At 39.9% G+C, this 16,082-nt stretch overlaps 1 protein-coding gene across 1 annotated transcript; it reads right to left on the bottom strand.

The window, feature by feature from the left end:
* Window positions 1-8,564: 8,564 nt before the first annotated feature.
* LOC138368352 (uncharacterized) lies at window positions 8,565-12,346 on the bottom strand. Its single transcript, XM_069330881.1, has 2 exons — window positions 12,223-12,346; window positions 8,565-9,304 (listed from the first exon to the last, which is right to left on the bottom strand). Exons 1-2 carry the CDS (start codon window positions 12,344-12,346, stop codon window positions 8,565-8,567), a joined length of 864 nt encoding a protein of 287 aa, XP_069186982.1.
* Window positions 12,347-16,082: the final 3,736 nt, after the last annotated feature.

The raw sequence follows: 16,082 nt of genomic DNA, 5'->3' as shown, positions 1-16,082 counted from the left end.
CACACGCACACACACAATTTTTCAGTGTCAAAGTAGTTAGTAAATGGAAGGCACTAGGAAGTGATGTGGTGAAGGCAGACTTCATACACAATTTCAAATGTAGATATGATAGAGCCCAGTAGGCTCAGGAATCTGTACACCAGTTGATTGACAGTTGAGAGGCGGGACTAAAGAGAAAAAACTCAACCCCCGCAAGAACAAATAGGTGAGTACACACATAGAGGTCTGGTAGCTGAGCAGACAGAGCGCAGGACTGGTAATTCTGTGGTTACATTTGATTGACAGTTGAGAGGCAGGCCGAAAGAGCAAGACTCAAACCCCGCAAGAACAACTAGGTGAATACACACACTCACACACACACATATCCTCAAGAAACAGCCCGTAGCAGCTGTCTAACTTTCAGATACTTATTTACTACTAGGTCAACAGGGGCCTCAGGTGAAAGAAACTCTGCTCATTTGTTTCTGCCTCGGCTGGGAATCAAACTCGGTCCCTTGGGACTACGACCTCCGAGCATTGTCCACTCAGCCGCGAGGCCCCCCTCTTATGTGTACTCACCTAGTTAAGCACCAAATTGTGATTGCGGGTGTTGAGCTCTGGCTCTTTGGGCCCACCTCTCATCTGTCAATCATATTTTTCCACACACACACACACTCCTAGGAAGCAGCCCGTAGCAGCTGGCTATCAGGTACCTATTAACTTCTAGGTGAACAGATGTATCAAGGTGAAAGAACTATGCTCATTTATTTCCGCCATCACAGGGGATCGATCCCCAGTCCACAGGACAAAGTATCCCGCGTGCTGTCCATTCAGCCACCGCCCCCTTTAGGGTGTGTGTGTGTGTGTATGTGTGTGTGTGTGTATGTGTGGTGGGTTTTGTGTGTTTGTCCGGGTGAGCTGGATACTGTCTTTGATTGTACTCTCGATATCTGTTTCTGTATTGTTTTCAGATTCTCTCAAATGTTATCGATATTTCACTGTCATTTTCGTTCCATGTATCAGCCTTAATCCCACCTATTCATTGTAACCCCCTTCTGAAACCCATCATCAGGCTATGCATTTGGAGTGGTGAGTACAAAAGCTGAATTCTAGCATATAAAGTTTACATTTATAATATTGTATTGAAAGGGATGTATTACATTGTCTGCTTCCAGACAATGCAGGATAATGAGTGTTTGTTTTTTAAGTGAATTTATAAATTCACTTAAAAAAAGTCTATTGATGGTCTTCACTACAGACCAAAGTCATTCTAACTCATCAACTGATGAATACAGCTTTAGAGTACCCTTAAGATACAGTTTTTTATATAAATATATACTTATCATTATTCATGACCATGAATATGTACGAGGATACTGAGTATGAATATTTATGTTTCAGCCCAACCTACATATTCTGCACTTACATATTTTACCAGCTGTGTATGATAATACGAATATATATTACATGCTATACATATAGCATGTAATCCAGCTTTATTCGTCATCAGCCGTATATGTCATCAGCTGTCACCATGTGTATAGTTCACCAGCTGTATACGTCACCAGCTGAATACCTCACCAGCTGAATACGTTTAACAAATCTCTAGTCCTGCTCATGAAGGACAGAAGAAAATGTACGTTTGCTGGTTAGCATTGTATATGATTGATCACGTCTGTGGTAGATAAAATACTTCCTTCATTTTTTCCGAATTTTTTTAATAACTTGTAAATTTACGTCAGTATCACGGCAAAAGTTTTTCGTTTTTCTATATGAAGAGACGAAGTTTTAATGATGTATCTGTCAGTCTGAATCAATGCATATTTAAACACACACACACACACACTAGTGTGTGTGTGTGTGTGAGCTAGTACAATTCGGATGGTATGAGATTTGGGTGAAAGAAACAGACATGGCCATACTAAAAAAATATTCGAGGCATTGGAAACACGATCAAAACATATAGAGTCTTGGATCAATAAAAAATATGTAACGAAATAATGCCTACATCAATTCGGTGGCTGGACGGTTGTTAGCCGTTGAAACTTAGAAGTACTATAGGGATGGTTTTCCAGTGTCGTGGAGAACTAATCTTTCCCAGGATGCAACTCAGAACAGTGTTTTAATTCCCAGGTACTTATTTAATGCTAGTTGACCAGAGAAGTAAGAAGTGTTAGTAAACGTTTCGCCCTTCCCGGGAATCGAACCAGGGACCATTTGATTATTAGCCAAGTACACTTAACACAACGACAGAGTTGTGTAAAGCACAAAAGAAAGATTAATAACATAAAGATGGGAACAACTGACTAATAAAACTGCATATTTTTCAATGCCCCAGTTACACAAACTGGACTTAAACAAACAAATAAACAGAGAGAAAAAGAGACACAGATGTATATGTGTATACATATATATATATATATATATATATATATATATATATATATATATATATATATATATATATATATATATATATATATATAACTGAAAACTCACACCCCAGAAGTGACTCGAACCCATACTCCCAGGAGCCACGCAACTGGTATGTACAAGACGCCTTAATCCACTTGACCATCACGACCGGACATAATGAGGTGATAGCCGAGGCTATTTGAACCACCCCACCGCCGGCACTCGGATAGTAATCTTGTGCAAAGCATTTTACCAAATCACCTCATTCTTTGGGGCACACGTGAGGAAAACAAATGCGAACAAGCCTGAATGGTCCCCAGGACAATATGCAACTGAAAACTCACACCCCAGAAGTGACTCGAACCCATACTCCCAGGAGCCACGCAACTGGTATGTACTAGACGCCTTAATCCACTTGACCATCACGACCGGACATAATGAGGTGATAGCCGAGGCTATTTGAACCACCCCACCGCCGGCACTCGGATAGTAATCTTGGGCATAGCATTTTACCAAATCACCTCATTCTTTGGGGCACACGTGAGGAACACAAATGCGAACAAGCCTGAATGGTCCCCAGGACAATATGCAACTGAAAACTCACACTCCAGAAGTGACTCGAACCCATACTCCCAGGAGCCACGCAACTGGTATGTACAAGACGCCTTAATCCACTTGACCATCACGACCGGACATAATGAGGTGATAGCCGAGGCTATTTGAACCACCCCACCGCCGGCACTCGGATAGTAATCTTGGGCATAGCATTTTACCAAATCACCTCATTCTTTGGGGCACACGTGAGGAACACAAATGCGAACAAGCCTGAATGGTCCCCAGGACAATATGCAACTGAAAACTCACACCCCAGAAGTGACTCGAACCCATACTCCCAGGAGCCACGCAACTGGTATGTACAAGACGCCTTAATCCACTTGACCATCACGACCGGACATAATGAGGTGATAGCCGAGGCTATTTGAACCACCCCACCGCCGGCACTCGGATAGTAATCTTGGGCATAGCATTTTACCAAATCACCTCATTCTTTGGGGCACACGTGAGGAACACAAATGTGAACAAGCCTGAATGGTCCCCAGGACAATATGCAACTGAAAACTATCCGAGTGCCGGCGGTGGGGTGGTTCAAATAGCCTCGGCTATCACCTCATTATGTCCGGTCGTGATGGTCAAGTGGATTAAGGCGTCTTGTACATACCAGTTGCGTGGCTCCTGGGAGTATGGGTTCGAGTCACTTCTGGGGTGTGAGTTTTCAGTTGCATATTGTCCTGGGGACCATTCAGGCTTGTTCGCATATATATATATATATATATATATATATATATATATATATATATATATATATATATATATATATATATATATATATATATATATATATATGTACAATATTATAATAATTACAAACACAATGAAGATATTTCGTCAAGGCTTTAAGCCACAGGAGAGACAATGACTTGAGACATGGTGATTAACAAAACGTGGAGACACTTTAACAAGACCACAGGTGTAAGAATATGAAAATTGTAAAGACCAACAGAAACAAGACTTTTTGAAGATAATGTGACGTTGAGCACGAAGAAAAAAATATCACTAAAAATTGTACAAAATTTATAATTCCTATAATGCTACTTTTTTATTTGAAAAAGTAGTACGTTTCTGCTTTCTACTTTGCAATGAACAACCATTCCATCCAGAACTGATAAAAATAATTTAATTAAGCAATACAGCGATTAACTTAAAAAAAATTAACAAGCCCAAAATGATTAAATCATTTTGCATAACGTGTGAACTTATATATATATAAGTTCGAAAAAAACACTTGCAGAAATTATGTTGAAGAATTGGAAAACAAATATTATATAAATATCTAGTAGTTCATAGAAGTGCAATACACGCACGCAGATTTGAATTAAAACTGATAAGGACGGTGTAATTTAAGTAATCAAACGACGAAAATTTAAATTTAATACTAATTTTAAAGTGTCATGTGTACGTATATTCGCTTGTGTATGTATGTATGAATGTATACATGTATTTATGTACGCATGTATGTATGTAAAATTATGTGTATCGTTGCCTGTTGTCCAAACGTGTGTATAATACTTCCCAATATGTTACTAGTATGTTTAATAAACTATTATAAACAAAAATGGATATCTAATGTTTAAAAAATAATAACAAACAAATAATTTCTACATGCTATGTGTTTTTAAAAAAAAAAAGACTTCTGGAAAATGAACAATTTATTCATATTCATCTATTTTATTTTAAAATATTTGATAGACAATTAATCTGTGTAGCATTCGCGAAATCCTCGAATTCCGTCAGTTGGCTTTGTGAGATGAGAAAGAATTTTCAGACTTCCTCCAGCAATTAATGGCTGGAAGCGGAAAACACATGATGCTCTCTCTCTTTTTTTTTTACTTCATCCTGGAAAGTCCAACTTCAGGCTTCTGTATCTCCACTTTATGCACTATTTGGTTTTATTCCTGTTACCAGTGACATTTTTCTTAAATGAACAGTGGAGAAAGGAACTAATAATTGTGGAGGTTTCACAATGTATTTATGGGTTGGTTTTAATCAAGGGAAATGCAGATCATCTGTTAAGGGATTTGATCTGAAACAGCAAGCAAAATTTATACGTTAGGGAGGAGTGAGAGAGATAATCTCCGAAAGGGAAGTAGAGATTAATGAAGAACAATGGAAAATGGAAAAGAATAAGTTGGGGGAGGGGAAAGAGAGAGAGAGAGAGAGAGAGAGAGGGAGAGATATCAGAGTAAGACCTCTAAGATCAGAAGAGATCTAGGAACCTTACAATCCATATGACAGCAGGGGCTGCAAAACCCCATATGAAGCACAGGTTCGCTCTCATTTTGAATATGCACCACAAGTGTCACCATCCCCAAAAACTACTACAATTATTGCCACCACAGCCACTATCTATCAATAACTACAATCATTTCAACAAGAACCACTACAAATGGTATCACAACAACCATCATCACTACAACAGCCACTACCACTACCACTACTATTAACACAATAGCTACCACCACTACCACCGATACCACAACACACATTATCAATATTACCTTGGTCATTACCGCACCTTTATCACTATACGAATCCCTCAATCAATTATATTCGCCGGAACTTTACTCAACCACAATATTTTCAACTTTTTCCCCTTTATCTAACATTCCAACCCTTCCCGAACCCATCCCTCCCCCACCACACCAATCACTCCAACCCCAGCAACCTTCCCCAACCCTCCCCCACCACCTGGACTATAATGAAAGGTATTTGCGACGTTAATTTATGCTAATCGTCAATAAATAAACATCGTTCCAACACACAGGGCAAAATAATAATAAAGTGGTTGAAAGCGGAGGATAGACAATAAACACTGTTATATACACGAGAAATAAGGCTGAAGGTGTTTGAGTGCTTAAGAGGTATATACTTTCACGATTGTTACTGATGGTGATTGGTACTGAGTGAGAGAGACAAACAGAAAGACAGACAGACAGTCAGATATGGACGTCCTTTCCTCCTTTCATCTTTCCCTCTCCACCTATAACCCACCCCCCTCTTTCTCCTCCCCTCTTCTTCGCTCTCTCTCCTCTCTCTCTCTCTCTCTCTCTCTCTCTCTCTCTCTCTCTCTCTCTCTCTCTCTCTCTCTCTCTCTCTCTCTCTCTCTCTCTCTCTCTCTCTCTCTCTCTCTCTCACTCTCTCTCTCTCCCTCACTCTCTCTCGTTTAAAAAAAAAGACGAGTGTTCTCTGGGCATTGTAGCTTATGTTCCTAAAGAAGCTGATAGCTAAGAGCTGTTAGCCTACTTCAGCTCATCTGAAGCCTGACTCTCGAAAGTTTTATCAGCTTATTATTATAACCGTAACTATATCAACTAAAATTAATGCTCAGTAAGTATCAAGTAGGAAAGTAATTATGGTTAATTACTTGTACACGATACACTAAAAAGTTATCGTTATCTAAAAAAAAGTGACATTCCAAATATTTAGTTCAGCTATTAACCAATTGTTTGTTTATTGTGTGTGTGTTCTTTCGTGTTCTAGACAAAGGCATGCCACTGAAAGCCATCAATATCATGCACATGTCTGCAGAATACAGGTAACTGAACCACCGGAACGATTGTTTAAACGGTAACTGGGCACGAACCTCAGACCTCTGGTTCTTTGAGAATCTGCCACATTGACTTTAATACGTGAGAATCAGTCTAAATTTAAAGTAAATACGAAGGACAATAGGGTTTTACTTCCACGTTAGAGTTCAGGTATTTTTATTCAGAGGTCAATTTCCTCTCTGTTATGAATTATGTTGGTAATTACCATAAATGACAAACAGTTTTGATGCAGACTTGAGAAGTTCTTGGATTTCTCGAACACTTTCGATCCCGACCTTCCATTGTGAGTCAAGTTTATCTATTACAAAATCTCATGCAACAGCTTATAATAACAAAGAAATAAATATTGGATTTCCGCCACACAATGTGCTTCCAGCACACAAGGCTTTTGGCCGTCATTGAGCGTGTGGGTGCTATTGTGGCGAGAAAAATATCGCTGAATTGCCAATATGTGACACTATGTTTATTTTACTTAAGATTATGTATTAGGCTTCGTCCTTGAGATTCTTACAAATCTCGTCTATTGTTAATATTCATAGATTTGTCTTCTATATCCTGCTGATAATACAAATATATGAAATTGTTTTCACTTCGACCAATAATGGGGTTACATTCCGTGCTATAAAATATATTATAAATGCCGTATAGAGCGGGACCAGAGAGCTAAGTTCGCTGACCTGAAGTGTAAGCAAACAATTCCTAAATGGAATCAACATTACAGGTGACGAGGCGGCCAGGAAAGGAATGTGTTCGAACCAATGAGACATGTTTCGATTCACGCGTTGCTTTCGGTACGTTGTGGACGAGCTACGTGGCTTGTAGATTATTTTACGTACGTAATCACACAAACTGAAAAAAAAATGACTGTCACTTGGACAGTCATTTTAATAATAGAGCAGCAAGCTCAGCCCTCTCAAGCACAACTAGGTGGATGAACAACCCCCCCCCCCCAAACACACATACACACACACAGTGTGTGTGTGTGTGTTGTGTATACTCACCTATTTGTATTCACCTATTTGTGCTTGTGGGGCTTGAGCTCTGGCTCTTTGGTCCGGCCTCTCAACTGTCAATCAACTGGTGTAAGGGTTCCTGAGTCTACTGGGCTATATCATTTTTATACTTGAAATTGTGTATGGAATCTGTTTCCACCACATCAGTTCCTAATGCATTCCATTTGTCATTCGTGTTTGTGTTCCATTTGTTTTTTTGTGTGTGTGTGTGTGTGTGTGTGTGTGTGTGTGTGTGTGTGTGTGTGTGTGTGTGTGTGTGTGTGTGTGTGTGTGTGTGTGTGCTCACCAACTAGGTGAGTATAAGCATGAGCCTAAAGAGCTTTAGAAACTTGTGAACCTGTAAAGTCAATGAATAGATCAGAACCTTTTTTGAGATATTGGCGCGCATACTAGTACAAGTTTCCAATGTTACTGTGAATAAAACTAGGAAATATATCGTTTATATTTAAGAATTATAATACACATAATTTTTTTTTGCAGAATGCTTTCATCGTCCTGACCTTATTTACACAGGGATCATTAGTAGGTTGAATAAACTCCCCTGCCTTTGTGCATTTAATGTCTTGACCACTTGTACACTTGGGTCAATAGCACGGTCCAGGCCTGCTATTCTATGTTCCTTGATGCATTGACCGTCTTGACCTCATTTTCCCTGGGATCAATAACAGGGTGCTTCAACTCCCTGTCCTGGTGTTCAGTCCCACTCACGACTCTTTTAGTTAAGAATCCTCCCTACTAGTAAACTTCATCGGTAATTACAGGCTGGGGGGTCCCTAACAAACGAAGACATCATTCAGGCCTGCTATAACCTGTACATCCTACCTACTTATCAACCTCATTCCCTACTCACTAATCAGCATTATCTCCTGCCTACTCATTAGTACACTTGCCCCCCCCCCCCCGTACCTCCCCGAGTCTAGTTTATTAATGTTATTGTTGATGTTCTTCGTGTTCATAATTCACTTCATGCTTCTCATTCCTGCTGCTGGTACTAGCTGTTGATGGTGACTGCTGCTGATGGTGACTTCTGTTGATGGTGACTGCTGCTGATGGTGACTTCTGTTGATGGTGACTGCTGTTGATGGTGACTGCTGTTGATGGTGACTGCTGATGATGGTGACTGCTGTTGATGGTGACTGCTGCTGATGGTGACTGCTGCTGATGGTGACTGCTGCTGATGGTGACTGCTGCTGATGGTGACTGCTGATGATGGTGACTGCTGCTGATGGTGACTGCTGATGATGGTGACTGCTGTTGATGGTGACTGCTGATGATGGTGACTGCTGCTGATGGTGACTGCTGTTGTTGGTGACTGCTGATGATGGTGACTGCTGCTGATGGTGACTGCTGCTGATGGTGACTGCTGTTGATGGTACCTGCTGTTGATGGTGACTGCTGTTGATGGTGACTGCTGTTGATGGTGACTGCTGTTGATGGTGACTGCTGTTAATGGTGACTGCTGTTGATGGTGACTGCTGTTGATGGTGACTGCTGTTGATGGTGACTGCTGCTGATGGTGACTGCTGTTGATGGTGACTGCTGTTGATGGTGACTGCTGTTGATGGTGACTGCTGTTGATGGTGACTGCTGTTGATGGTGACTGGTGCTGATGGTGACTGCTGCTGATGGTGACTGCTGTTGATGGTGACTGCTGTTGATGGTGACTGCTGTTGATGGTGACTGCTGATGATGGTGACTGCTGTTGTTGGTGACTGCTGCTGCTACTGTTCACTGTTTAAGGTACATGTTTTCCGTTTTGAAAGTTTTCGAGATTTAGAGAGAGAGAGAGAGAGAGAGAGAGAGAGAGAGAGAGAGAGAGAGATTTAGAGAGAGAGAGAGAGAGAGAGAGAGAGAGAGAGAGAGAGAGAGAGAGAGAGAGAGAGAGAGAGAGAGGAGAGAGAGAGAGAGAGAGAGAGAGAGAGAGAGAGAGAGAGAGAGAGAGAGAGAGAGAGAGAGAGAGAGAGACAGACAGACAGACAGACAGACAGACAGTGATGATAATATTCTACTAGGACGGAGTACTCGGGGTGCCAGGGACTGTCTGTCTCCCCTCCAACCGTCATTATATCCCATTTCTTTCACCTTCACGCACATCCGACTTCTTCCCTCTCCATACCCCTCTTCCCCCCCCCCCCTAAATCTCCCTTTTCCACATGTTCCCACCATTCTCATCACTTCTCCGGTCTCTCCCTTTCTTCGCTATATTCTCTCCCATGTCCGTCCCGCAACCCGCACCATTGACACTGCCAATTTTGTTGGTGCCAACAAAATTTTGTTGTCACCATTATGTACACTGCCAAAGTTGGTGAGGCTATCACCTAGCGTCTGGCCTCACGAACTTTGGACACACAAACAAACAAACAAACAGGCATTCTCTTGTGTAGTACAGAATTACTACTTATTTCATCAACTTATTTCATATAATTTACTCTATTCCCACTTGCTATCTACTTAGTTAAATAAATTTCACCAGTTAATTCTGTATGTTTACAAGAAAAAAGAATTAACTCGCTCTCTCTCTCTCTCTCTCTCTCTCTCTCTCTCTCTCTCTCTCTCTCTCTCTCTCTCTCTCTCTCTCTCTCTCTCGCTCTCTCTCTCTCTCTCTCTCTCTCTCTCTCTCTCTCTTCTCTCTCTCTCTCTCTCTCTCTCTCTCTCTCTCTCTCTTTCTCTCTCTCTCTATCTCTTTCTCTCTCTCTTTTCTCTCTCTCTCTCTTTTCTCTCTCTCTCTCCTAGAGAAGAGATCTCTTCCTCTCCCTCCACCGCTTCTCTCTCTCACCCTTCACAAGAGCTCAGGTGGCACTCATTATACCTAAAATTCAGAATAATGGCTCGCGAGCGCAAGACATTAGTGGCTGGTGGAGGGTTTTGTGTCTGGGCGCCGCAGGTGAGCGTGGATATATTATTCGGGAATGTAATGAAAATTCGTAATGTATATTCGATAGCTACCTACAGATTATATATATATATATTCATATATTATATATATATATATATATATATATATATATATATATATATATATATATATATATATATATATATATATTATATATGTCGTACCTAGTAGCCAGAACGCACTTCTCAGGCCTACTATGCAAGGCCCGATTTGCCTAATAAGCCAAGTTTTCCTGAATTAATATATTTTCTCCTATTTTTTTTCCTTATGAAATGATAAAGCTACCCATTTCATTATGTAATGAGGTCAAAATTTTTTTATTGGGGTTAAAATTAACAGTAGATATATGACCGAACCTAACCAACCCTACCTAACCTAACCTAACCTATCTTTATAGGTTAGGTTCGGTTAGGTAGCCGAAAAAGTTAGGTTAGGTTAGGTTAGGTAGGTTAGGTAGTCGAGAAAAACATTAATTCATGAAAACTTGGCTTATTAGGCAAATCGGGCCTTGCATAGTAGGCTGAGAAGTGCGTTCTGGCTACTATGTACGACATATATATATATATATATATATATATATATATATATATATATATATATATATATATATATATATATATATATATATATATATATAGCTAACCACATAGGATTCCATCACTGAAAAAAGTTTCTAGTAATTTATTGCGATTTATCACGACTGACTTTCCAGTTTGAGTTGTTCCCTGTCAAATAAATCTGCTCCTGCACCTTATTTTCTGGCAAGATACTTTCTTCGCTTGGGTGTACTACAAAGGTGTAGTCAGCGCTACGCGTTTTAGGAGCAGATTTTCCTTTGATTTAAAAGTGACCGTGATTGTTGGCATATTTTGTCTCTCGTTTGTTGAGTGTTCTTTTATGTTGGTGTAATGGAATTTACCGTATAGATATTTTCTGCATTTTTATTATATATTTGTGCAACATTTATATGAGTTTATTAAGCTTGAATCTGGTTTTTGTTTTAATTTGCAAATGTTAATAATAATTGTATTAGTCTCGGTTGTGCAGGTTCTATTGAACATCAGTTTAAAACCAGGTAGGGATGTGTGTGTGTGTGTGTGTGTGTGTGTGTGTGTGTGTGTGTGTGTGTGTGTGTGTGTGTGTGTGTGTGTGTGTGTGTATGTGTGTGTGTGTGTGTGTGTGTGTGTGTGTGTGTGTGTGTGTGTGTGATGTGCGTGTGTTTGTGTGTGTGTGTGTGTGAGTTTTCATCTGTGTGTTTTAATGTGCGTATGTGTTTAGCAATATGGATGTCAAAAATTCCTGTTAGAATTATAAACATGAGTGAGGACCTAAAATACATAAATGTAACTATACATTTATATTGAATAAAATATAAAATGTAACCTAAAATGTATCTAGGACTGTAACCTAAAATATATCTAGGACTGTAACCTAAAAATATACAGGACTGTAACGTAAACTAGGACTTTAACCTTAAACAGAAACACCAGATGGAATCCTAAAATATATTCCGGACTCTATCCTGGAATCTTTATTGAATTATCGAAGCTGATTCTCATTAGTTGAATAATGATTGTAAACTGAGTTGCAGAAGTTTCATTAAAACTCCAAAATGTGAACTATGAAACTTATTGCATTTAAACTGAATTGCATTAGGTAATAAGGCCAGAATTGCAAGAGTTGCGGTTAGATATCTGAAATATTATATTTTTCAACCATGTTTCTTATGTCTTATTTCCAGTCATTTTCGCACCACAAACCACACTAGCACTATCACCACCAGCGTCATTTCGCAGCTCCAGCAGCACCACCGGAATCTTCAACTCCTCATTCGCACCACAAAAGTCTCTGGCACCACCAGCACCACCAAAATCCATGGCACTAGCGACCCCACAATCCGGGTGCTTCACTCATTACATCTCAGCCCTCAGGGGAGACCTCTTCTTTCTTGCGCGCTCTCATTCACATAATAAAAGAATTCTCATTCTTTCATATTATATTTTGACGAATAAAATATGTAAGTTCACTGTGGAATAGACGAAGAAAAGAGGGAAAATTCGTTCACTATACTATTTATGCTTATTTTTATTGTTCTCTGATAATATACAAATGAGGTTAACTATTCAGCTTGCTCACACACTTTCACGTTTTTATATACATCCTTACTTCCTTCCTCCCTTCAAGCGAAGGAGTAATTTTATGTTGCATCACTTTGCAGAATTGTTTCAAGAATATTATATTACATGATATATATATATGTCGTACCTAGTAGCCAGAACGCACTTCTCTGCCTACTATGCAAGGCCCGATTTGCCTAATAAGCCAAGTTTTCATGAAATAATTGTTTTTCGACTACCAAACCTACCTAACCTAACCTAACCTAACTTTTTCGGCTACCTAACCTAACCTATAAAGATAGGTTAGGTTAGGTTAGGTAGGGTTGGTTAGATTCGGTCATATATCTACGTTAATTTTAACTTCAACAAAAAATAATTGACCTCATACATAATGAAATGGGTAGCTTTATCATTTCATAAGAAAAAAATTGAGAAAATATATTAATTCATGAAAACTTGGCTTATTAGGCAAATCGGGCCTTGCATAGTAGGCTGAAAAGTGCGTCTTGGTTACTAGGTACGTTATATATATATATATATATATATATATATATATATATATATATATATATATATATATATATATATATATATATATAACTCTCTCTCCATATAATTATCGAAGAATGGATATACGGCGGTTCCCGGGAGAATCAGTCTCTTCCCCAACCCCTCAGTTCCACAAATCTTCTTCTCCTCTCTCTTCCCTCCCATCCTTCCTCCTTTCTCTTCTGTCATCTTCTTTCCCCCATTTCTCGTTTTTCCCCCTCTCTCACACGTTCCCTAAGAAATTCCCTCTTTTTCGCCCTTCTTTCCATTCTCCCTCGCTCCTTCTTCACCCACATCACCCTAAAATCACCATTCATTCCCCTTTTTTTCCTCTATCCTTTCTTTTTCCCTCTTCTACCCTCCCGCTTCCCATTCTAGCCTCTAATGTCGAACTGACGGACATTTTACTCTATGAAGAAGGTGTACCCAGCTGCATCCGGGTCTCTTCCACTCTCTCTTTTTTCCCTATCTTCTTTTCCCCATTTCCCCTTTTCCCCCTTCTCGTGTCCCTCCCCATGGTCCTTCTCACCCTGCTCCTCCTCTTCCTCCTCTCCTCTTCCCTCTCCTCATCCTTCTCGCTTCCCCCCTTTCTCAGAAAATATATTATTAAGAAATACGATAACAAATCTCTGAGTCTCAGACATTTTTGTACTACGTAGCACTGATAAACTCAATATTTTGCTTCTGACTCCTCGAAAATCGCGTCAGGGTCACTATGATTGCTAGAATTTCTTAAAATATTTAAATGTTAGAGTTAGCTCCTCACCCGTTGAAGTCTAACTTCTATACTTGTTTGTGTAGAATTAGGTCCTCAACTGTTGAGGGCCAGCTTCTATACATGTTTGCGTTAGACTTAGCTCCTCACCCGTTGAAGTTTAACTTCTATACTTGTTTGTGTAGAGTTAGGTCCTCAACTGTTGAGGGCCAACTTCTATACTTGTTTGGGTAGACTTAGCTCCTCACCCGTTGAAGTCTAACTTCTATACTTGTTTGTGTAGAGTTAGGTCCTCACCTGTTGAGGGCCAACTCCCTCGCAGGAGCTTAATCGCACCCCGCCGACACCTGTCTTCTCGAGGGAAATTGATGGAGGGATTTCGAGTGTAAAATAATTGATCACTGCGAGAGGTCCGACCCACCGCTGTGTGCCACAAGCAGGCACCCACATTACATATTACGCTTCGATAAGCATGGGCTTCACACCCGAACGTTCTACTGACCATAACAGTGTTCAAGACTCTTACCTTCATTCCACAAATTCACATTTACAGGAATTCAGCAATGGTGATAACGTGGAACAAGAGCATCTCTTTTGGAACTAAACATAAAAACCGTAAAACTTTTGAAAATTCCAAAGAACCTATTTGTTCATGCAAAGCAGCTCCAATTTATATCCAATTAAATTTTCCCATGTATATATAAATATATATATTCCTACTAATCCCTACTATATATATTCCACACTATATATTCCTAAGTTTCATTCGAGTTCAGATTTTCTTTTCTCAACATTTCCAGCTGATATATTGCAACTTTATTAATTATTCATATACAGAATAATATTTCTGTCAGAAATCCTATTTATTCATGTATTTCCCTTATGACTTTTAGTCTGTATGCATTACCTTTGAAGAAACTTCCACAAACCACAGGAAAGGCACAAACGATTATCAAGTTCGCATTGGAACTAATAAAATAGACATAAATTGTGAGAATACAGTCCAAAATTGTGCTCCCATGTTAAATATCCAGTGCCTTTTTAACTTTTAATCTACTCTCTATTACATCTTTCTTATTACATTTCTTACTTACTTCCTCAACCTTGTCTACTCTCACTTCTCCACGACTTCCCAACTCCCTTTACCTTCCCCACTCCCCATCCACCCGTCCTGCTCCTCCTCCTCCTTGGTCTCAACAGCGTTCTCCACTCCAGTTCTTGTCAATTCCGGCTCAGTCTTCAGTAATTATTGGCTCATCTGCACAACCGAACTCCCCCAAAAATGTTTTGGTCCACTGTAAATTCCGTGGGAAGTAGATTGCTATTTTGCCGAAGGTGGAGATGGCCGGCAGAGGAGGCAGGGGGAGAGGGAGGGATCGAATGGTTGGGAGAGGGGTAGGGGTGGAAGGGGGAAGGAAGAGTATGGGGGGAAGAAGGGTAACGGTGGATACATTACAGGACAGGGAGGGGGATGAGGAGGAGGAGGCTTGGAATGTCGAGCGTCTAGGTAATAGGAATGGTAGTAATTACCACTATTCGTTCCACTTCCAGCTATTATTACCACCTGCAGCACCCATCACCACCTGCAACGACCACAACTACATACACAAGCCATCACCGTTAACTGCAGCAAACATCGCTACCAATTGCATTTGCCACTACAAACTACAAAACTCATCACCACTTGCAATAATCAACACTACCTACACATCACCACCACCTGCTTCATTTATCACAATTCAATCGTCCTCCGCCACCTACACAAACACCTGCTACCACTATCTGCCAAGCAACTACCCAGAACAACAACTAACTCTTCCACCAACCACCACCTACATCAGTTACCAAATACTACATTTGCAAACAAGAATAAATCACTATATTTTCTCTTCGTTTAATACTTCGTTTATTTTTTCTATTATATTACACAAATCGCTTTATTACCGATTGCTAAGAATGAGACACAATATTTTTTAGTAGAGAGACAGAGATAGGAAGAGAATCTTAAATTACTCTTACTATGTTCAGAGAAAACAGATTTTTATATAATGTTGAGGACGTGCCTCTATTTGATGTAAATAAAATTAAATGCCTCACAGATTCCCATCTACACATGACTCTCTCTCACATCTTTAAGGGATCCAGCTCATAATCACAGAAATCATTAGGCACTGCTCCGGAGAGGATTTCATATAGTTCACCGTGCCCTCTCGTGTCATGTAATTTTACAGA

This window comes from Procambarus clarkii, chromosome 25 (genome assembly GCF_040958095.1).
Source record: "Procambarus clarkii isolate CNS0578487 chromosome 25, FALCON_Pclarkii_2.0, whole genome shotgun sequence".
NCBI classification, from domain to species: domain Eukaryota; kingdom Metazoa; phylum Arthropoda; class Malacostraca; order Decapoda; family Cambaridae; genus Procambarus; species Procambarus clarkii.
This window is presented reverse-complemented; position numbering and strand designations above follow the sequence as displayed.

Bases quoted from the DNA above. Each gene is read 5' to 3' on its own strand.
- LOC138368352 (XM_069330881.1), bottom strand. From the start codon at position 12,346: ATGGATTTTGGTGGTGCTGGTGGTGCCAGAGACTTTTGTGGTGCGAAT. The intron at 9,305-12,222 runs GTGCGAAAATGA...TACCTTAAACAG, and splicing joins TAGTGCTAGTGTGGTTTGTG to TGAACAGTAGCAGCAGCAGT.